The sequence below is a fragment of the Pungitius pungitius genome, chromosome 18 (assembly GCF_949316345.1).
Source record: "Pungitius pungitius chromosome 18, fPunPun2.1, whole genome shotgun sequence".
Taxonomy (NCBI): Eukaryota; Metazoa; Chordata; class Actinopteri; order Perciformes; family Gasterosteidae; genus Pungitius; species Pungitius pungitius.
The window spans coordinates 15,983,832-16,008,028 of NC_084917.1; the positions used below are offsets into that span (position 1 = coordinate 15,983,832).

Consider the following 24,197-nt stretch of genomic DNA (forward strand, 5'->3'; position numbering starts at 1 on the left):
TTGTTTGGATGTTATTTTATATATATATATTTTGGTCTTCAGTCTAACAATTGTGCACACTGCGGTGCATTTTTACAGCCATTGGTTGAAGCTAGCAGCTAACAAAGAAAGCAAGACAGCAAACCGCTAGCGCACTGGACCCTGAATATGCAGATATCCTTAACATTTCTCCTTTAGAAAAACATTGGACTGTGAAGGTGTGGCATATAAACACTGTAAGAAGCATCCTCTGCTTTATCCTCTGTATGTTTGATGCTAAATGGACCATAATCCATAAACATGCTGTTCATTTATACAATGAACAGCATGTTTATGGGGAGACCATAAACTCCTGGTTCAGGAGCTTAAGTCCCCACCTGGGGGGGAGCCAACGAATTCCTGAGCAGATGAGGACGAGGATGAAGGTAAAGAGTGAGACCGTTTAAGTTAGTGGTTTTTGTCGAGCATGCAAAGTTGCATCTTGAGAGTATGGTTCCACACGGGGCCCTGTGGGGGACCCTGGACCATAATGTGTCATGCTCACACAGCTGGCTCTCATTGGAAGGGGACGCGATTCATTCCGACAGCTCAAAAAATGAATATAGACATGACGGACAAATGGAAGGTAAAGAAAGGGAAAAGCCATTTTGAAAAATATACTATCTTTGGATATAAAAGTGATCGACTGAGATGCTTTAAATACAAAAGTATTAGCAACAAAATATTCTTTAAGTACTAAAAGCAGGCTTCTCGTGCATCAGATAATCGGATCATAACTAATGGTACTTTTCATTGAGATGTATTGCGGTAGAACGGAGTTAAATAAAAGACACGAACAGAGTAAATGGACTTCAACGTGTGTTCCCTCGGCAGGGCTGGATGTGAGTTGATGTGTAGGACCACCAGGGATCCAGGTGGAGACACAAGTCACGCGCACACGCTGGACAACTCTCGCTGCCTAAATAAGGGCAACGTCCCGTTGCGGGGCTCGTGCAGCTGGTGTTCCATCTCGGACTTCTCCTCCGGCTCTTCAGTCCACCTCCGTCTCCGTCTCCGTCCCCGTCTCCGTCTCCGTCCGGACTAACCGAGCGCACTTTTACTTCTACTAAGAGAGCAACACCTGAAGAAAGATGGAGGCCATCAAGAAGAAAATGCAGATGCTGAAGCTGGATAAGGAGAACGCCATCGACCGGGCCGAGCAGGCTGAGGGGGACAAGAAAGGAGCGGAGGACAAGTGCAAGCAGGTACACACTAACACTCGTATACTAATCTAGTCCCCTACATGTCTTCAATTAGCGCGTGCAAAAACAATTAAATCAACTAAATGCAATCAAACTAGTAAGAAGGGGGACAATGTTGGGAAAGTGTCTTTAGCATAGACAAAGCGTGACGGGACACTGTTAAGGGTGGAGGGTTTTTTACACATCCTTGTCCAGGGAAAAGTACTTGAACCCCATCACCAGTGTAAGAATCCCCATCAACACGTTTCTTATGTCACGTGAAGCTTTACTGGCCAACATATCATCATTAATATGATGGAATGCAGAACAACGTGAGGCTGAGAGCCTGATGAACAGCTGTTTAAGGTGCTTATCGGCTTTTTGTCATCATTAAAGTTAAGGCAGGTCATGGATATTATGGGTGAAAGTGTGTTGAAAATAACAGGGGCCCTAATAAGGACACGTCTAGAACCATGATTTCTCACAGATATGGATGGATCTTCACAATGAATTCAAATGTAATGCTCAACTGAGTCTATTGCAGCACTTGGATTCAGAGGAACTCAAACAGTCAGATACTATTGAGCGATAAAATAGAAACCGTACAAAACCATGTACCTCTTTAGCGTTTCGTCGGCTGGATATAGAGAACTTTTAATTATTGGATAAATCCAGAAAATCTTTTTCTTTACACAACATATCTTTCTGTTCCACATACAGCTAGAGAGAAATCTATAAATACTTAGAAGTGAAGCGGAGAAGTTCAGAGTACCTCCTGCCCAAATGAACGAGAAGAAATATCAGCCCATCATGATGACCAAATTTAAGTCATTATTCTCCCTCATCGTCCACTGCCTGCCGTTAGGAATCCAAATGTGAGGGTCATTTTCCTCACCAATTACCAACTAACAGTGAGATAAAAGTACAGGCTTTATCATGGAGTTTTGTGACAGGCGTATTGAAATAAAATCATTTGGCAGATCCTCCCTCTGCCGGCCTGCTGGATGGCAACCAGTGGTTGAATACTTTTTTTGTCTTTGTACCCCCTCCCCCCCTCTCCTATCTGTCAGTTCATATCCACCTGTGCATGGTGTACTACAGGGGCACACAGTCCCCATGTCTCAAAGCCCTGACTGACTTGATGTGAGAATGGCGAGCATGTCATGGAACATATGACCAAGGTCTGGGAGGGGTCAGTGTGTAGGATCAGAGGGTGGATAACGCCGTCCAGTACACCCACAGCATGCAGCCAAACCCAACTGTCGACATAGCCTTTGTTCCCAGGGGACCCCAGCGCTCAGCTATTACAGTCCCTGTCAAATCGCTTCTTGCTTCATTGGAGCACGGAACACTGGCATGTCTATTTCTGTGTCCCTCTAAAGTCCCCCACCTTCTTTGAATCGTTGCTCCCCTCAGAAAGATGGTCAAGGCTCTTGGTTCTTGGTACGGTATGATCAGGACTGTCCTGGGCTATTTGTGACTGAGAGGCCCTACATGGCTACAGCCTGGGGCCAACTGTCAGAAGTGTTAAGAAAGGACATTGTGGTGGGGCCACATCACTGTCATTTACAATTGGCTTTTTATAGTCCTGAGCTGTTGTTGCAAATGGAGATTTGCTGAAGTAATCTTTGCAAATGAGTCATTGGATAACAAATTCCCCAAAATGGACATCTCTCTCTCTCTCTCATCTTGAGATTGACAAGAAAGCAGTTGGTTGGATGTTTTCTCTGATAAGATCATGAAAATGCTCTACTGATTCTACGAGGTCACCATGATGGGGTCCCAGATTGAGACATTGCGATATCTCGTGTATGATTTGATATGATGTGGGAAAGGCTAAAGCTTCAGATGACAAATAGATAATTGCAGTGGAACAAGATTAGAAAAGATCTTTGAACATAAATCTTTTACACCATCTTGGCCTCTTGTCCACAAGATGATGAAAGATGGTTGATTATTGAATACAGACAATTTCAAATAAAAGAAATGTGTTTTGACTTTTTAACAGTAGAACTGCCAACAGTTACAATGAACCTGTGTCTTTATTATGAATATATTAGTGCTGTCATGTTATTAACACGTTATTAACAATATTTTTTTTGGGAGGGTGGATGACTAAAATATGGAAAAAGGGACATTTAGAATAGATGACATTTTTTGATTAATTGCGATTCATTTTCAGCTAACTATGACATAAATGTGATTAATTAAATATTTTAATCGTTTGACTGCACTAGATTATATTTAACTTTACTTCATTAAAATAACTTCCCCAGTTTGTGGCTTTGCTTAAAAGTCTGTCATTTAGCACCCTCTGACTATCACAGGCCATAGTTACTTACAGCCTCGGTCATGTTTAAAGGGTATTTATACAGTAAAAAATGACAAACCAGCCTCAGAGGGCTTTACACTGTGTACACATTAGTACATTACATGTCTATTTTTCACATACGACATACTCTGACCTCTGAAAAGCTCCTCTACAAAGAAACCTCAGAAAGAGGACAAAAGATGACAAAAATCCCATTCCTATCAAGATGGACAAAAGTATGATAGTTATCATGTGTACAGAATTAACATTGTAATAGTAAAACAAACCATGCATATGATTGAAATCCTTCATAATAAGAGTTTTAATAGTGGTAGTAGCACTAATAATGGCAGAATAATAATGAATACAACTGCTGTGTAATAGAATGTTAATAGAATAATAATGATATTAATAATAGTAATAGAAATGTGAAAAACGATGACATAGTAGCAGTGGAGGGAGAGTCCAGGTAGAGCGTTGATCCATTGAAACCTGCCATGAGTGGAAGCAGAGTTAATGATTGCTCACTCAGCTTTCAGAAGATTTCAGGTAAAATATCTACTCTATAGTCATACGATCAAATCAACTTAAAAATCAACATATTAGCCAGTAAAAATCATTGAAAATATGTATGTGACAAAAATGCCCAAAGTAAAACAGAAATTAGGAATATAATCCAACAGTTTTTTGTACTTTTTCTTTAATGCAGTTGTATTTGTTTTAGATTTCCACTTTTTTAATTTTAATTTTTAATTCAGAGTAGAAGAGTCATTTTTTCATAGACCTCTACAGGACCAGAGGAGTCTCCCCCTGGTGGTCACTATGGAGAATGTAGCTTAAATGCACGTGTCAGCCTCTCTTCAGAGGCGGAACTTGGTGCCTGGTGGAAATCTCAATAAATCTCAATGACCTTTTCAAATGGCGACATGATGGCCAAGTCTTCAGCAACCATCTCTGGGCCACAGACTCCCATATGTACTTGGTAGGAGACTGGGTTTGTTGAGACCTTTGCGTCCTACCAGTGGTTTGAAAAGAGTTTATCTTGTTATGGTTGTATTATCTGACATGTTGTGTTTCTGTGTATGTGTACTGTGTGTTTGTGTACTGTAGCTGGAGGAGGAGTTGCTTGGTCTGCAGAAGAAGCTGAAAGGAGTGGAGGATGAGCTGGACAAGTACTCTGAGTCACTGAAGGACGCCCAGGAGAAGCTGGAGCAAGCAGAGAAAAAGGCTACAGATGTGAGTGAAGGGGGCTGACTACTACTGTTGCTGCAGGAAGACAACTATACAAAGACCAAATTCCCCCTATTGTAGTCGGGTCACATCTAAACCCTTTCTTCATTAACAAAGGGGACATGTTTTTGACAACCTGTGCTGTCAGTGTTCCTTATATCACTACTCAAACTGTTCAGGTACAACACCATGAACTAATGCACAGATCTACATTCAGACCATCGGGGACGGTACTAGTGCTATCAGGTAACCTTGTCCTGGTTTGGGACGAGCCTGAGCAAATGCTGCTGCACTGATGCTCATGTGTGACCCCTTGAGGTCACACTGTGACAATACATACATACGGTGTTCAGGAAAAGAATGCTACTTTACTGTGGAATGATGTGTGTATTATAGAACATTATCTATCTTAAGTTTACTCAAACTGGTATTCTCCTTTTTTTCAAAACAGTTGATTTTATACTGCACAGGATGGTGTTACCATTGAGCAAAAAACCTTAAAACATCTGCTCTTCTCCAACTGCAAGCAAACACACACACACACACACACACACACACACACACACACACACACACACACACACACACACACACGCACACACACACACACACACACAGACAGACAGACAGACAGACAGACAGACAGACACGCATCAAAGCACAAGCAGAACCAGGTTAAGAATACTCAACAGCAGTGTTAACTTTTAGCCTTTTCAGCACAAAATCCCTCTGTAAATTCCAGTGGCGCTAAATAAGATGTTCAAGATCCCCAGTTGATTTGTAGGAACTAATTTTCTCATAAACATGCTGCTCTTCCAGGATGTCTGGAAGTGTTCACACTTGCCTCTCTCCTTCCCTCCAGCTGGAGCTTGAACCGCTTTTTTTTTTTTACAATCTCATATTTGGAATGACAAAAAGTCGCAGTACCAGTAGGCGCTGTTTAGTCCAGTTCCTGTGGGTAACCATGTGTTTCAGCTCACATGGAAGGTGTAGATACCAGCAACGGTAAGTTAAGTAAGTTAACTTCATATAACACGGGCAACAGATAAAAGGCTGAACAGAACAACATGACACAACGTGACAGTTCTTACACAATAAAAAGTATTGAGAATGAACAACAAAATAATGAAACCAGGGAAGTCTTATGCAAAAGTTATTGCTGGAGGCAGTGTTCAGTCCAGCTACTGTAGCGTCTGTGCATATTAATAGTTCTACATTCGGTGTAACTTTGGTAATGAAAATGAAGTATATATTTTTTCCAACTCTATAACCAGTATCAACTGAAACTTAAAAATGAGAGGAGCACTGTATTGACTAGGATGAGCTGGCGGGTCTGGGGGTTGCTCACCAATCAGCCAATACAAATTTCCCACAATTATGCAAAAGAACATTTCTTCAAAATGAGTGTAAGAGCCATATTTGCCTTAATAAGATGTTTTTATTGACTTATAAAATATGTGTTGAAATGCTCCCTTAAGTTACGTTACTGATGACGTCATAGTCGTCAGTGGAGGTTAATCAGTATGCGGAGCAACAGTTTTTTGGACCGTTGTGCCAAGTCGATACACTGAATGTTTCTTGGAATTAAGCTTGTTAAGTAAATCTATTGAAACGGAGTTGCAGTCTATGAAGATTGATTACGCGTCGAGCTCACAGCCCAAACAGACAGTAACAGTAGTGGTAATGAGGATAAACGTGGACGGAGGTAAGATTGCCGCTACAATGAGCGTTGTAGTACATTCCACAGGAGGAGTCCTTTTATTAAATGCTTCTGCAGTGTCTCTGTTGGTAGGCAGTCACTTGTCTTACAGACGGCTGCACATGAACAAACAAATGTTGTTTGTCTCAAAACTTCCCTTGTGCCATCGTGCTCTGCATCCAGGACTCATGAGTCAGGAAACGCCACTCCAGACTTGCAGGTCGCACCTTGAACACAACCAGGTTCTCCCCTCCAGGAGGCTACAGCACTTCCTTCCTGCAGCTCGGCACTCATGAACACCAACATCAGCTGAACCAGGGTTCGAAATGACTTAGGACTCTTGGGGGGTCCCCTAAAATGTAACTATAAAAAATACTGAAGACTACCTTGCTACACTATATATTGCAGGCAAAATTATATTGACATATTTTGAAGGTGGGATATTGGTCTTGGGATGTTTTTCATGGTTTGGGCTAGTCCCAGTAGTGTAGTGGTGTCTGGAGAAGTGGATTGGCTATAATCAAACAGGTAACCCTCTAATTCTGGAGCAACAAAGTTACAGCACCTTATATAAATCCCTGACATGACAAAGTGGATAACAGGTCATTCTTTCCTTGAGCAAGGAAGTTAACTAAGTTACCTAAATCCACCAGGTGTCATTATGGCAGCACCATGCACCTTCAAAGGGTTTGATGAAATACAACTGGCGTTTCTCATCCCTTATGTTAATGGGATTTGTAAAACAACTAGCCGCTGGATTGAATAATAATGATGTCTATAAAGACTGTTCCTGGCATCTAAATAAGGCACCGAAATCAGAATTGCTACTCGGTCCGGAAGATAACGGCGATTAACACACCTGTACCACGAACGAAATCCTGTAAATCTCCATATCTCACTGCGTAGAGCAGTGGGCTCGTTGTCTTTAGGATGTTTTGACCCACGGGGTTCGAATCCCGATCATTCCGATCTTTTCTTAAATATATTTTCTTGACTACATGTTTTCATAAGTGGTTGTGATGTAGTGCTCACTTATGCAATCGTGAACGCTGCAATGGATTTGTGATGCGTTTTGTAGATTTTCAGCAATATGTTTGTGAATGTGCTGCTGTTAGCTGGCAGGTTGTTTGGCTTCATACACATAAAGCAAGAAACTCTTCTAATCATTACGTTACACTGGGTATCTAAGTTAGTTAATGCAACTTTTGATATAGGAACACCAACTCCAAATATTTTACTAGAATAAGTAATTATTATGGAGATATCAACATAATCGAAGCACTTACAGCATTTTCATGAGGGATTTCACTCTTTGTGAGGCTTCGTTTTTGCCGCGTTCAACAATAACCTACGTGTCTGCGCCATAGACAACAACAACAATCTGTGATGCTATTAGCTGCACTGATTGCTGCCCAATCGCGCTAGGAAATAAATTAATTATTGTTATGAATATAAAACGTCACTAAAGACCTTTTCACAATCATTTTTAATGTTAAAATTTTTTGTCGGGGACCCCCCAAAATCTAAAAATAAATTCTTATAGGAGGTCCCTAATGACTTATAGAGGGTCTGGGACCCCCCCAGACCCTCCTCATTTTGAACCCTGAGCTGAATAGTTCTAAAGCCACTTGCTCCCTTTAAAGACCTGAAAGTTTATTACTTGCAAGTCTACATATCATCGGTTACTGCCATCTTGATTCCTCCATGCTCTTTATATGGAGCCTAATTAATGTATATAATCTACAGTCCATGTATACTCAGTATTTATTTACTGAACAATCAACAAGTACTAGCTTTACCTTTTGTTATAGATATTTTCTTTACCTTTATATATATATATCATTCACCAGTGCAAATTAAGTCCCAATTATAATTACATGATGATGATCGAGATTGTGATCGATCTTTTGTCCCATTTTCAAAATAAGAGACTGGTAGTGATAATTGCCTTATTTTGAAGTCGTGACCGGAAGAATTCTCGTGTTGACGTCGAGCTCTAACGCCGTTGCCACGGGAACACTGTGGCACCGGGAAGGAGCGGAGAATGGCGACTTTAGCGTCTCTGGACGCGGTCAGGAGGAGGATACAGAGCCTGCAGCAGGCGGCGTTCGAGGCGGGAGAAAGAGCCGAGCTGCTGCGGGAGGAGGCCGACCTGGAGCGGCATGACAGAGAGCGGGTAACCCCCTCTGCACATAGGGAATCCCAACCATGCAGCTCACATTTCATTCATAATGTCAAAGGTTTGACTTAAAAGCCGTTTTAGTAAGATAACGTCACAGAAGCATAATAGACCCAAATCTCTAAATTGATCAGTGCATGAAACGTATGAGTATTAAACATTCTATCGGCATTGCCCTCTAATGTACACTTCAACCTGGTTGTCCCATCTTTGGTGAGACTTGAGAAGGCTGCTTTCCTCATGACTTTACCACCAAAGTTTCTTTTGTTTACCTTTTTGTAATTTCTGCCTTTCACATAACAAACCTGCTTGGAGTCCTGGAAGAGGTCTGTGAGGGCTTTTCATGTATTCTAGCTGGTTTTACCTGGACTGCTATCCCATATTGGCAACTAGTCTATACGAATATATAGCCATATATTTGGATTCTTGAATCAATTGTGTTTTCCATTTGTAAGTCTCTCTGTTTTTATAATAGCAGTCATCATTGTTGATGTGGCTACAATGTGACTTCTTAAGGCTCTTATCTACAGTAAGCTGTGTGTGTGTGTGTACCTACAGGCTGAGGCAGAGGTGGCGTCTCTAAACAGGCGTATCCAGCTGGTGGAGGAAGAGTTGGACAGAGCTCAGGAGAGACTGGCTACTGCTCTCCAGAAGCTGGAAGAGGCCGAAAAAGCTGCAGATGAGAGCGAGAGGTGAAGAGCTTCATCTGTCTTGAATGGTTGAATGATTCCACTCGGGATTCATTTAGAACGCCCCAGGATTTTAAAAAAAACCTAGTTTGTGTGTTTGTGAAAGGGCCTACTATGCTTAATATGTACTCCACATGCCCTGCTCCTAAGAAGGAACACTGCTGCTACCTGTACAGACAAAGTGGGTTTGGTAAAAACAATGGTTTAGTATCATGCTTTGCTAGCATTGGATTTAAAAAAGGGCAGTCAGTCAATTTGTTCATGAAACTGCTCCTAAAGGAAGACACATTAGATCCCAGTTGGTCATGATGTGTAGGAACATGTAGGGAGATGTTCTAGTGTTGTAGATAGGGAGTTGCACTTGAACTGTTGTGTCCGACTGACTGTTCCTTTTGTCACTCAGAGGAATGAAGGTCATAGAGAACAGAGCATCAAAAGATGAGGAAAAAATGGAGATCCAGGAGATGCAACTGAAGGAGGCCAAACACATTGCTGAGGAGGCCGACCGCAAATATGAGGAGGTGAGGGGTTACTGTTGTATGTGACTTCGTATAAATGCAGGGAGGTGTGTCCCAGTAATGACTACAAAATACTAGTCCACAGTCATTTTCAACAGGTTCTGGAAAAGGGACATGTAGAAAATATTTAAATGTCAGATCAAATGTGAGATTTAGCTGTGGTTTTCAAAACATTATGAAGGAGCTGTGTAGACGGGACAACACAAAACGTTTCAAGTTCATTTCAAATGAATAAAGCCACAAGTTTCAGGAGGTTTGCCATACTGACTAACTTGTAGAATTTGGTGATGTGTGTGTGGTGAGTTTACGACTTGGACTCGTATTTGGGCCCAGACCGACTAGTACAGCATCCAACTGGAAGCCAGGTTTAGATCCTGTGTTCTGATGGCTGCTTGTCTGCAGGTTGCACGTAAACTGGTGATCCTGGAGGGTGATCTGGAGCGCTCAGAGGAGCGGGCCGAGGTGGCCGAGGCGTAAGTCAACACCGTCACCATGGAAACTCAAATTGACACAGGAGCCACTGTACATTATTCATGTTATCATATTAGAGATCGTGTGATCACTACACTATGCACTCACTTGAATTTCTCGTTACAACAAAATAATCCCTTAAAGATGAGTTGTACCAACAAGGATTCCTTAAAACTTTGATTCATTTTAATTAAGCAAAGCTGTGTTAAAAGTCCAAAGAACAATGAAACAACGTTGTGGATATGCTTGCTTAAAATAATGAAAATAAATCAAATAATCTGTTCCTGCTGTCTGACCTAGAAGGTAAATACACTCACCGGCCACTTTATTAGGTACCCCATGCTAGTAACGGGTTGGACCCCCTTTTGCCTTCAGAACTGCCTCAATTCTTCGTGGCATAGATTCAACAAGGTGCTGGAAGCATTCCTCAGGGAGTTTGGTCCATATTGACATGATGGCATCACACAGTTGCCGCAGATTTGTCGGCTGCACATCCATGATGCGAATCTCCCGTTCCACCACATCCCAAAGATGCTCTATTGGATTGAGATCTGGTGATTGTGGAGGCCATTTGAGTACAGCGAACTCATTGTCATGTTCAAGAAACCAGTCTGAGATGATTCCAGCTTTATGACATGGCGCGTTATCCTGCTGAAAGTAGCCATCAGAAGTTGGGTACATTGTGGTCATAAAGGGATGGACATGGTCAGCAACAATACTCAGGTAGGCTGTGGCGTTGCAACGATGCTCAATTGGTACCATGGGGCCCAAAGAGTGCCAAGAAAATATTCCCCACACCATGACACCACCTCCACCAGCCTGAACCGTTGATACAAGGCAGGATGGATCCATGCTTTCATGTTGTAGACGCCAAATTCTGACCCTACCATCCGAATGTCGCAGCAGAAATCGAGACTCATCAGACCAGGCAACGTTTTTCCAATCTTCTATTGTCCAATTTCGATGAGCTTGTGCCAATTGTAGCCTCAGTTTCCTGTTCTTAGCTGAAAGGAGTGGCACCCGGTGTGGTCTTCTGCTGCTGTAGCCCATCTGCCTCAAAGTTGGACGTACTGTGCGTTCAGAGATGCTCTTATGCCCACCTTGGTTGTAACGGGTGGTTATTTGAGTCACTGTTGCCCTTCTATCAGCTCGAACCAGTCTGGCCATTCTCCTCTGACCTCTGGCATCAACAAGGCATTTCCGCCCACAGAACTGCCGCTCACTGGATGTTTTTTCTTTTTCGGACCATTCTCTGTAAACCCTAGAGATGGTTGTGCGTGAAAATCCCAGTAGATTAGCAGTTTCTGAAATACTCAGACCAGCCCTTCTGGCACCAACAATCATGCCACGTTCAAAGTCACTCAAATCACCTTTCTTCCCCATACTGATGCTCGGTTTGAACTGCAGGAGATTGTCTTGACAATGTCTACATGCCTAAATGCACTGAGTTGCCGCCATGTGATTGGCTGCTTGGAAATTAAGTGTTAACGAGCAGTTGGACAGGTGTACCTAATAAAGTGGCCGGTGAGTGTATATCCATGTTTCTTATGTAAACAGGCAGAACAACAGATAAAAACGTCCAGCCGCCCGCTTTAAGACATACAAAACCAAAGGCACATCGTCGTCAAGACACTTGAGTCTGTCCCTTAACTTGCTAGAATTAAATGTAGAATTTTCCTCACTAAATTGCCCATTTCTAAATTAAACTCAAGTGTCAGTTTAAAGTTAAGGATAGATCCCACTTCAAACCAGAGAAGTTTCGAAATCTCTCATTTTAATTTTTTTTGTGTGATTTAAATAAAAAATAAAATAACAATCCACTTAGATTTAAAGGATTTAATCGTTGTTGGTGCAACCCAGTCTCAGTGTTTGTATTCACTTGAAATATGCAGCATGATTCACCTAACATTAGTAACTAATAATTGTTACTGAAAAATCTGCTAATTATTTAGGCCATAAAATACACTGTCAAATAACATAACATCTCCTAACATTGAATTTAGGTTTGACATTTCGCTTCATAAATGAACTAAACGTTGAAGCAAGTATTGAAATGGTTGACAGAGTATTCACGTAATCCTGTTGCCGTGTGTGAATCCCACACCGCAGGAGATGGAGCAGAGACCCCGCTGGGAGTGTGTTTATATGTTATGCATGCCTGCATTGGACCGCTTACTGTTTGTTGTTGTTGTTTTATGGCCACCCCACCCACTGTCCCCTCTCACCCCCAACACCCCGACTAACCCCCTCAGGAGAGTGAGGGAGCTGGAGGAGGAGCTCAGACTAATGGACCACAGTTTGAAGTCTGTGATGTGCGGAGAGGAAGAGGTATTACTGTACAAACTCCACTGTGGTCTAATCCTGCTCCTCTGACCTGCAGCCTCTCAGGCCCTCTCTTTGTTTCTGTCCAGCTCACACTTGGCCTCAAGCACATCCTTCAAGCGGCACTAAAAGTATACGTCTGCTGATGTTCTATGTTGTTCTTGTGAACTAATCCCATGAAAGACCAAAACAACGATGAATTGCAAGTGCTGGTTATCGTAGGTGTGGGGGGCGGAGGGGGAGGTAGATACCTCAAAAGATTCCCAGTCAGAATCAAGATGAGGATGTTCCACTCACATGATTGTCTGTGATTGATTGTTCGGTCATAGATGAAAAAAGTTTCAGATAAACATTCAATGTTTCGCAGTGGCCAGTTACCAAAGTAACTTCATTTTTCCTTAGTAATTCCAGGCACTGTAATATTTGCTTATTTGTATGGACAATTCAATCCAGTTCAACATTTAAAGCAGCCTGCTGCCACTAATACATGGGAACCCAAATAGTGGATTATTCCGATGCTGAATACAGTTCCCAAAAAACATTGTGTCTGTTTAAAGGACTGTAGAGCTGAGAGCCTTAAGCTCATTGGTAGAGAGTAGTATTGAACATTTTAACTACAGATGTTGGTTTGGGTCTGCACTTGGGGCTTTCTGGAAGAATATAGAATTACAACAGATTCATTTTTTAAATTTGTAATTAATCTGTGTCGTGGCATTTTCCATAAAAAAGCATAAAAGCTACCTTTGCTATCTTACTCAGCCAGATGTGCATAGAGTAGCTTCTACTGTCTGTGAGTAAGGTAGACAAAGACGCAATCACTCAAATGTTGGAGTGCTCCTTCAATCTGTCAGGTCTGCTTTCCTGCCTTTACAATCACTCCTTTTTCTTCTCTTGCTTTCCCTGTACCTTCCTTTGCTCAGTAAATCAGGTGACCTTGAGGAAGAGTTGAAAAATGTCACCAACAACTTGAAGTCCCTGGAAGCCCAGGCTGAGAAGGTATAGTAGGAGCTGAGTAGCATTCAGCCACTGGGCCGACCAGTCACAGCACTTACCAAGCAACTACCCACATCAAAAGAATCCTAATCACACAATGACAGGACTCCTCCTTTCACACTATAGTGACCATAGACGGTACAATATTTTGGTCACAGACACTGTATATGTCTGTGGTCACTAAAGCATACCCTGATTTATGGTCTGTTTGACTTTAAATGGACCATCATTAACAAGTGAACATAATATGTATCAAAGAAGACTTGAAACTAAAGGTCGACTTCTAGTATGACCAGAGGAGTAGGATCCTCACGGTCAGTAGATAGAATGCAGCTTTAAGACACGATGTGTTGAAAAAGGACCCCTTTCAGAACACTGGATCATCGTCTAACAAATGAAAGGAGATAATAACATCCCTTTGAAGGGAAGGTTTGATGAAGTCCCTCCCCACTACCTGCAGGGGACGAGACCCCGGTACGGGAGCTAGACATGTTAGACACCAGAATACGGTTGAACTACCCTCTGGGGTAAAAAGGACGATGCTCTGTGGCTGTCACTTTAAAGGCACATTAAAGGCACAAACTGTGGTTAAAGTATCATAATTATAAGGTTCAAATGCCCTGCAGCTGTCTTCATGTTTTCACTAATTTATTCAGAGTTTTATGGAATCTGTTTTCTTTTAGTAATAACAGAGTTGTAAATGCATCTTAATACCTTTTTCCATTTGGATTTTAGTACTCACAAAAGGAGGACAAATATGAGGAAGAAATAAAAGTTCTCACCGACAAACTGAAAGAGGTGAGATTCCATTTTTGCAGTTTCTGTTGCTATTGCCATACGTAGTTAAAGAATGACTGTTCACAGAACGTCATGGAGTGTACATTGATACACATGATGTTTTGGGATTTGTTTCAAAGGCTGAGACGCGTGCAGAGTTTGCAGAGAGATCTGTGGCCAAGCTGGAGAAGACCATCGACGACTTGGAAGGTATTGTGTAACATGCATGCTCTCCATCATGCAGTGAATAATGCTGGAGTAACAAACAGCTTGGTAACCTCCAGTTCTGCTGATGGAACTGAACTGATGACAAGCTGTCCGGGCTGATGAAGCCAAAACACCTCTAAATTCTTGCATGTGCATGGTCATTAAGCCTGGGCACGAGGCAGGGTCGATATATGTAAATTAACAGTGATCATCAGATTAACATCCCCGATGACAGAATGATGATACTCAGGCGAATCATCTCTGGGGTCCTGCGCTTTGTGGACTTGGGGCCTTAATGAAGATGTGCAAAGGGTCTCAATTTAACTGACTTGAGTGGAGCCATACATCTACAAAAAATGGCCCTGGTCCAAAGTGTTGTTGTAGTGATCAGAAATGCTCAGATGTCTGCATGACCTTCCACACTAAATCGGTGATGAACAACCAATGGCTCAACTAGCTGAAACTGCTGAACATAAAAAGGAGCCGAGGACCGAGTCCACTCTTCTGAATGAGGTTCAACCTGCTCGACCTTCTGAGCCACAGTCGCACTCAGCTGGGGCCAAAAGGGCCAACCGCTACTCACAAAAAAGTTATTTTCCCTCTAAACGCTGTTATTGTGTTAAGGGAAAAGCAATGGGACATCGAGGTCCACAAGCCGATGGCATAAAAAGATGACAGATGGTGAGAAGTTCTACATCAGGCTGTGCTTCTCCTGCCGTACAGCACATTTAATATATTGCAGTCTGGAGAGACCTCAACCCCTCAATAGTGAGCACCCAGAGCAACAGAGACACTGGGACAGCGTAAATTATAAATTTCGCAATTATTAAATTGGAAAAACGCTTACAAGCTTAAGTCAAACACAAGAGGCTCTACTCAGCAGGCACACTGGTACAGAATCCTAAACATACAAAAACCAAGTGGGCTAACAACAGCAATATAAATACACAAAACTAGTCAGTTGATTGGGGGCAAAAATCGAGCAAGGGGGACATCGCTATTACAACAGAGGGGATGTGTGGAAAAAGAAGGGGAAACAACAAAGATAGAGGTGAAACACGGGGCACCGGAGGCAGGCAACTTCAAAGTAAAATAGGAAACAGACTAAACGAAAACCCAAGATCATGACACAGTGATTTTAGGCTAGAGTAGGAAAACATTTACTAAAAATATTTTAAAATGTAAAAATACGTTGTCAAGAAGTATACATACAGCCGGTAAAATAAGTAATGAACACATCATTTTTCTCAGTAAATATATTTCTAAAAGTGCTATTGAAATAACATTTCATCACCAGATGTCGACAACAGCCCAACTAATTCATCGAAGAAATCCAAACAAAAACCGTCGGAAATGAAGTTATGTGTCATAAAATGCAAATATTGGTACCAAGCGGTTCGAGGAGGCATGGAATGCCAAGGAACAAGCTGAAATCTATCTGTAATAAGAAAGCTCTCCGGTCCCTTGTCATGCAAATGTCATTGTCAAGACAACTTGCTGAAGTTCAAACCGAGCATCAGAATGGGGAAGAAAGGGGATTATAATTACTTTAAAAGCTGTTTTTTAATTGTATTTTTTGAAACACACTTGACCATCGCCCTGGCAGAATTGCACCAAATGGAACATGTTGAACTAGCAACTCTTCCTGCTGTCCTTGTGCACTCTGCTGTGCACTCAACTCTCCATTATGTGACGGCTGCAACAATAGACAAATAATAATGTTGTAGTTCACACTTTGAAATGAGCCAACCTGTAGAACGAGTTCATGTAATTTGATACTAGTATTCTTTTCAGAACATGCTTTTTGAAAATACTTAACTGCAGTAATTGATAACATTGCATTATCGTTTGTGTGTGTGGTGTGTCTGTGTGTGTCTGTTTGTCCTGACGAGCTGTTGAATCTTGGTGTGCTTGATAACCAGCTTGTGCCTCTTGGTTATTCACTTTGGGTTAACAACGGTTTTAATTCATTTTCTTTTTCTTGTCCTTTCACCTCTTTCCATTTCCGTTGTGTGCATCTTCCTTGTGTCTCTGTTTGTGTGTGTGTGTCCTCCTCCAGATGAGGTGTATGCTCAGAAGCTGAAGGGCAAGGCTCTCAGTGAGGAACTGGACCTGGCCCTCAACGACATGACTACACTGTAGCTGCTCTTTCACTTCCTCTTTGCTCCTTCCTGTCTGAAATATTGTCCACCTGCTTCTTGTTGTTTTGTTTCATTCCACAGTGGTATCAGGGGCTGGAGGATTCTAGAAATGCAATGTGCCGAATCCACCCACCCGTGTTACACAGCACTAGTCTTTGTACAGGGTTAGGTTTTGCTCCCCCAGTCACTGCTGTGTTTCTGAAGGTTCAAATAGTTGACTTCCTCTTTATTGAATATTCCCCCTCTGTAATAAATGTATTGAAGCTCTGTCTACTTTTCTGTCTCCTTCCTATCTTTCTATTTTGTTTACTTCTTTACTTCATTTTCAAAAGCAGTGTTGATTAACAGCTGCTTTGTAGTACACCATATTTGTAGGTAGAAATAAGTAAGAATGTCCTGATTCAGTCCCCACGATCAGTATCAGGTCTAATAAAGGCATCGTTGAATGAATCAGAAGCCACTTTATTGAGATATTGAGCGCGACCAGGTCCTGTGTATACAACAGGTGTTTCTCACCCTCAGCAACACAATGAGCTCTGTGTGTGTGTTACACCACAACAACAGCAACACAATGAGCTCTGTGTGTTTGTGTGTTACACCACAACAACAGCAACACAATGAGCTCTGTGTGTGTGTGTTACACCACAACAACAGCAACACAATGAGCTCTGTGTGTGTGTGTGTTACACCACAATAACAGCAATACAATGAGCTCTGTGTGTGTGTGTGTGTGTGTTACACCACAACAGCAACACAATGAGCTCTGTGTGTGTGTGTGTGTTACACCACACACCACGATAACAGTGTATTTATCATATTTTTTATATAATATATCATAATGGATCATCTCAATCTGTTGTCTCAATGGTTTTGTTAAGAGATCTTCACTAACTTCCTGAAATGTTTGTTTAAATGTCTTAATTAGACATTTTTGTATTGGATGTGTGCCAATTGGCATTAATATTAATATTGGAACTAATGTTCAAAATGATTTTATTCTATTGACATAAGTCAATATATTTAATTATATATCATATATGATCAAGCCGCTCTGTAAAAAAAAACAAAAAAAACATTAAGAAATCTAGAAGTTATGTTTTTCTAACTCAAACTAAATTACTACAGAGAAACCCACGATGGCCGTCCTGGTGAACAAACACATACTCCACTGACCTGAGGCTAGATCGAACTTACGACTGTGGAAGGCTGTGCTGCGATGTGGGCACAGTTTGAACAGCCTGGCTTTTTCCAGGAGCGTTTTCTGCCACGGGTCTGTGACCTTGGGGATAAACTCCCCCGCGACCCACAGTAGGTGGATCTTGGGAGCGTTGGCACAGCACACAAGGCCCACTTTTTTACATCCTTTTTCAGCTCGTGCCAGACAAAATTAGGTTTTCCTTGCCAGATATATGCCGTAGGTCTGTGGTAAACTCCGAGATGAAGCAGATCTGCCTCTGCTGCCGTGCCAACCATGGCTCGCCCCTGTTCCCCATGGCAAACATCAGTGGCTTGTGATCCACAAATGCGGTGAACTGCCGACCAGAAAAAGGCCATGGAGCTCCTGATCAAAAGTGCTGTACTTTTGCTCATTCGGGCACAATTGGCGACTGAAAAAAGCGAGCGGTTGCCACACCCCTTTCAGCCACTGCTTATGGACCGCGCTCACCGCATAGTCTGAAGCGTCCGTGGTGATGGCAATCAGAGCCTTAGGGGACGGGTGTGCCAGCATTGTTGCGCTTGTCAAAGCCGCTTTGGCTTCCACAAATGCCAGTTTCCTCTCCTCAGTCCAGTCCACAGCCTGTCTAATAGGGTCCGGAGGTGCGAAAAATGCTCTGCTCTCGACTCATGGCTGTTTCTGAGCGCCGGCCCTGGCATTTGCCATTCTGCTGAAACTGCATGGAGATAGGCACCTTGCAGCCCGCAGTCCAAACCTTGTGTGGTAATAGCAAAGGCCGATAGCTCTCTGCTGTTGGGTTGCCGCTGCTGCTCCCGTGGTGTGTTGGCCAAAGCGGCCCGCACCTGCAGCGTTAGCTGTCTGGCTCGTGCTTTCCTAGCAGTGCTAACATCTTGCCCATTAGCTCCGACAGCTTACTGTCACCGAGGCCGTTCAGAGAAAGCAACTGGGGAGCGTGCTCAGAGTCAGAAAGCACAATAGTTTCAAAAGCTGGCCTTTCAATGCATTGTACATGTTCTCTTCTGGAATGCTCACCACTCTGCCTGCTGTCAAACTGCAGCTATCGAACTGCGGTAATCAAAGTGGATTATTCATCCTAGAAACAATATATGCTAGAAGCCGTATTAAGGTGCTAAAACTCAGAAGGTGCTGTACAGATCTGAAATATCGGCACCACTCCAGGCAGAATGTCAGAGTAGTATAAAAACATACTGTTTTAACACTATGTTTGTTAAACAGCTGGGTTTCGTGCTTGCAGAAGGGATCAGCTCTAGTGTTGTTACCTCCGACGCTCCTGCTTCGAAGCTTGTGTCGAAATATGAACCAGTGCAAGGCGAAGCAAATGTATCGGTGCTTGGTTCGTTCGCTGCTGATCACGTGATCAGTGACGTCCGAAGCTTCGTTCCGGCGCACAGTCACGTGACTGCTTCGATTTGATTCAAATGGGTGCGAAACAGGGTTCAGGCTTGTCTTTCTGATACACTCAAAGTCAGTGTTGTTGTGAGTAGCAAATTTACAATGGAACCTTTTGGCAAAGAGGTCGCTCCAAGATGTGTGAGCCCTTCAGTTTGATTTCCTCTAACAAGGTTGGCAAAAGGCAGCCCAAGTCTGTCACTTGTATCGTGTAATTATTAATTAATTATGGATATTATATCTCAATAAAAATAATTTCATGCCCCATCCCATGTGTCCACACGCACCTCAATATCCTGTCATAACAAACCTGTACAATCACTGCCCTTTCCTTTGTAAATCACTTCCCACATTCCAGATAAGTCCCTATGACTGGCATGAACTGCACATGCAGTAGGAAGCACTTGCTGGTATTTTAAATTATATTGCTTACATTATATATATATATATATATATCTTCTATTTATTATTTTGCTTGTATGATCACAAACATACATGCACAAAGGTGCACCAGCAGAGGTCATCATAGAGTTTGTGATGCATTGAATGAATGAACCTTTTTCCGATACAATTGGCTGGAAAGCTTCACTGGTTCAGAAAGCTTCACTTTGCCATCACTAATCAGCTCCAGACTCGGGTTAAAGATGTGCTCCACAATCACACAGAATTGGTCCGAGGACTTGAGCTGATGCCATCCTTACCTGCAATCGTTCTCATTATGATGCGGCAGAGCATCTATTCCAAAGAAAATGTATGACTTTTCATAAACATGAGCACAGGAACAAGATCAAGAAATTACAGTAAAGGTTTCAGGTTTAACATAAGAAAACAAACGGATCGGCAATGACACAAAGAAGACACACAGCTTAACTACAGTGGGACGGTGCAGGTGACACAGGAGGGAACAAATAGGGAAAATCACAAAGGAGGGAAAACACACCAAAGCAAGAATTGGAAGCTAACCCGGTGGGCGGGGGCAGGGTGGACGGGGGTGCACTGCGGCCCAGCAGGCCACCGTTGGTAGGTGGCCTGGCGGTGTGCAGCCAGCTCGAACACCCGGTCCCAGCACGATCCGGCGCCTGGAGACCGGGAGCTGGCCTGGCCCTCCAGAGGCGATGTGGCAGCCGCACACCAGAATTCGCGGCTGGTCGGTGTGACGCCCAGAGGCGGAGTTTTGCCGCTGGCCACTGAATCGACCGGGGGACTCAATCAAAAGCAGGGCTGGACTGGGACAAAAAAAGGGCCCTGGCATTTCTGCTCAGACCGGCCCCCCACAATCGGTCGGACACAACCACCAACCAGTACACTATCCTAGCTTTCCCTGTAGATATGCACATCTACTGTTCCGTTCCCAAAAACCCAAACAAGGTTGAGAACTACTGTAAGTGCCATGGACAGTAATGTCCATGGCACTTACGGCAGACAATCACAGGGGTTGACAGGGCAGGAAGTGAAGCTAAACCAGGGACACAAGAGGCAGGAAACTACAAAATAAAATAGGACACAAACCCACACTGTGACAGAATATTAGCATTCTTTGTAGGGTTGCTATGTTCTCCAGCAGCATTCATACTCAGCACAACTGATTGAGCTTCTTCTCTGTCTTAGCAAACCTGTTTATGGTAAGACATGGTAAGAACTAGAGGGTCTTTAGTTTTTCTGTATCTTCAGTTACAAGACAGGAAATATACTGTATATTGAAACTCGTCTGCATCTTTGTTTCCTTCTCCAGAGAAAGTGGCCCAAGCCAAGGAAGAGAACTTGGACATGCACCAGGTCTTGGATCAAACCCTTCTGGAGTTGAACAATCTATAGAGACCTTTACAGAGCCAGGTGCAGGACATTAACATCTGTCAGTTCAACATAAACAGTTGTTATGGGTAAAAACGAGTCATGTGAGAATGTAAAGAGACAAGAGCGTGTGCCTATTGCAATCGAAAAGATGTTGTATTTGCTGTGTGCATGTACTGTAAAGGACACCAGAAATGATCTTGCAATCAATAAAAGGTTGATATTATTCTGTCTTTGGCAAAACTATCTCACAGTGATTGTTTGTACTAGAAATGTTTGTTTGACCAAACCCAACAAAGCATTTCTCATTGGGCATATTTATGTATTTTGCAGGGCTTAATTATGTATTAAACAATGATCAAGAAAACCAAAGCTTGATAAGGGGCAACCGTTTCTGAGGGCAACAAATCAAAACTGACAAATGCTTTCTGATTAGGGCCTCAGATCATTTCAATTTTCATTTAATTTTACTCTGTATTGCCCAAAATCACAAAAAGCCTCAGAGGGCTTTACAGTCTGTACACATGCCACTTTTATAAAGCTCTTATCATGGCGGCGACTTACACTACTTCCGGGTCATTTCACTCAGTTAGGAACCTTCCTTTGCAAATTTGACAATCAAGCCTGGTACTGTGCTCGGCGGGCGTGGCAGGGAATTCACATTTTCGCTAACTGGTTTGAACGTTAGGACTCTATTCAATCGAATATTATTTTTGTGATTCACACTGTGACTGCACTTGGTTTCGATTTAGGTTTTGTCAAAGAATAAACATTGACTTGATTTTAAATGGACCATCTATTCGGCCTCTTTTGATGACGGACCTTGAAGAGGGACCTGACACAAATTGCTTACAATTACATGAGTGAAAAAAGGCAGTTCTTGAAGTTTGTTTTAGCTGAGAGTTAAAGGACACATCCTGATTATTTACAGTGCTTCTGGATACTAGAGCAATGCCAGCTAGAGAAACTACTGTGCTCAAAAATATAAAGCCACTTTGAAAACACATAAGACCTCAATGTAAAAGAAAAAAATGTCATTTGTAAGGAATTTAAGCAGAAAGGAAGGCCAAGGTCACTAAAATCTCTCCCCCTATAAGAAGAGAACTTTAGTTGAGAAACTAAAGGTAAAAGAGCTTGACCCTGATCAACCTACAATAAGGCAGCAGACTGTGACGTTTCTGGAGACTGGTACACAGGAAGGTTTGAGCAATAGACCGCTTGCTCGCAAAAACTTCATAGAAATGTAATTATTGTATGATTCCAATCTTTCCATTGGTTTTTATAGTTAATATTGCTGAATATGTGTATTTTCTTGTTCAGATACGTGGGGAAGTTGCAGAGGGAATAGAAGTTTTTTCACGTCCCGTCACAGCACATCACTGTCAGTCAGATACACTCTACAACTATATTGCTTTGAACCAGTGTCACACCCTGAACAGAAAGAGAGTCTCCAACAAGTTCCATAATTTCGGGTTTAACAGGACGTTTCTGAATGATTTGCACAAAACCCACAGCTTTTACCCAATTCTAGCTTTCATATATTAAATGAATCCAGTGTTTCCCCTACCATTGTATTGGGGGGGTTTCACTGATCCCAGCGCATGGTGTAGTTCTTTGCCACATGACACACAGAGGACAGAGAGACCACAATACCAAACCCACAGGCCGTATTTTGGACACCAATGCCATATCTTTATTGCTGAATTTTTACAGTATTTTTTTTTTGAAAAGGTAAGGTACACAGAGTAAAATGGCTCCCTCCCCATCACTTAAGTATGTACCTTTTGATAATTCCATAATAACGAAAATCGCAGACAATTATTACACTTCCATTGACATCCAAAAAAACAGGAAACGACCGATATTTATTTCATAAATCCATTTTTTGCCGATAAAATGAAAATACGTAGAGCAGCAGCTAAACCGGAAGTACGTAACTTTGCACAGTAAGAGTCAACGCAATAGAAAGTTTCTATGCTAGAAAAATGTCTGTGATGCATGTGTATCCCAGGATAACATTAGAAGACAGTGCATCAATGAATATAGATAAATAACCCAGGGCCAATATGAGTGTGTTAGCAACAGTAGATGACTACACGCACATGCATTTTCTTTCATCCATGTACACAGGGATACTTAAATCGGTTCATTGTTTAATGTAATATATTTAGTAATGTAGGTGATAATATAGGTAATAATATAGTTAATAATATATTTTAATCAAGTGGTTTGTGTAATTGTGTAATGAGCTGAGTTCATGTTATCAGTTATCAGATGTTGCATGTGTTCATGTTATGTACTGACCGGCTGTAGTTACGCGAGACAACGCGAGTGTTGGGGGGGTGCCGGGAATGCGGAAGTGTTCGTTCGGAGTAAAAACGGCAAACAGTGACCGAAGTTGTGTTTTCCTTAAATAAATGCACCGGAGTTGCAAGCCAGTCATCGCCTCCTTATTTTACGCTACAGCATTGGGGTGAGCGTTACACTGGTGTCAGAAGTATAAAAGTGACGGGCTGGTTTCTTCTCCGGTGTTCGGCTAGCGGGCTTGCCAGGCGGAGCCGCTGTGTGTACGGTCGATGGACATGCCGCACGAGAAAGGAGCGCGGCCGAGAGTTAAGGAGGAGGAGGTGGACTACGGTTATGCTCGGGCACAGGGTCTGGCGGCGGAGTTTGAGCGCGCTGCGGAGACCAAATCCCGCTTGAAGCTGGCGGCGAGGAGCATGGCCAACGACGCGGGAATGGGCTCCGCTGACCCCCGACAGAGCGGGGGACGTGAGGAGGGCGCCGTCACTCGCACGTGACATCCACAGCTACTCTTTCACAGGGAGCTCCACTGCAACAAAAGGTCTGTGGTCAATGTTTGATGCACTGAGAGTGAGGGATGGGGTACTGCAGAGAGCCTGGAAGGAGCCCGCCACGGGAGAGGAGAGGTGGCAGGTGATAGTCCCCAGCTTAATGAGAGACGCGGTGCTGAAAGCATCACATGGGAACACAGGGGCGGGGCACTTTGGAGTAGCCAAAACACTCCGCCGGCTCCGTCAGGGATTTTATTGGGGGCGGGCCAGACGGGACGTGGAGGATTT

The 24,197-nt window shown here is 42.7% G+C and overlaps 1 protein-coding gene across 8 annotated transcripts; it reads left to right on the top strand.

Moving 5' to 3' along the window:
• Positions 1-929: 929 nt before the first annotated feature.
• On the top strand, positions 930-21,340 carry tpm2 (tropomyosin 2 (beta)). Of its 8 annotated transcripts, none has more exons than XM_037484811.2 (9): positions 930-1,223; positions 4,621-4,746; positions 9,177-9,310; positions 9,711-9,828; positions 10,228-10,298; positions 12,549-12,624; positions 14,347-14,409; positions 14,529-14,598; positions 21,056-21,340. In XM_037484811.2, the coding sequence occupies exons 1-9, from the start codon at positions 1,110-1,112 to the stop codon at positions 21,136-21,138; spliced, it is 855 nt and encodes a 284-aa protein (XP_037340708.2). In that variant the 5' UTR covers positions 930-1,109; the 3' UTR covers positions 21,139-21,340. The 8 variants fall into 8 exon arrangements, with proteins under 8 accessions (XP_037340708.2, XP_037340709.1, XP_037340706.2 ...); XM_037484812.2 differs by lacking the exon at positions 21,056-21,340 and adding an exon at positions 16,655-17,007 and having other exon boundaries at positions 943-1,223; XM_037484809.2 differs by lacking the exon at positions 12,549-12,624 and adding an exon at positions 13,539-13,614 and having other exon boundaries at positions 952-1,223.
• The last annotated feature ends 2,857 nt before the right edge of the window (positions 21,341-24,197 follow it).

Bases quoted from the DNA above. Each gene is read 5' to 3' on its own strand.
- tpm2 (XM_037484811.2), top strand. From the start codon at position 1,110: ATGGAGGCCATCAAGAAGAAAATGCAGATGCTGAAGCTGGATAAGGAG. The intron at 4,747-9,176 runs GTGAGTGAAGGG...GTGTACCTACAG, and splicing joins CAGAGAAAAAGGCTACAGAT to GCTGAGGCAGAGGTGGCGTC. The intron at 14,599-21,055 runs GTATTGTGTAAC...TTCCTTCTCCAG, and splicing joins GACCATCGACGACTTGGAAG to AGAAAGTGGCCCAAGCCAAG.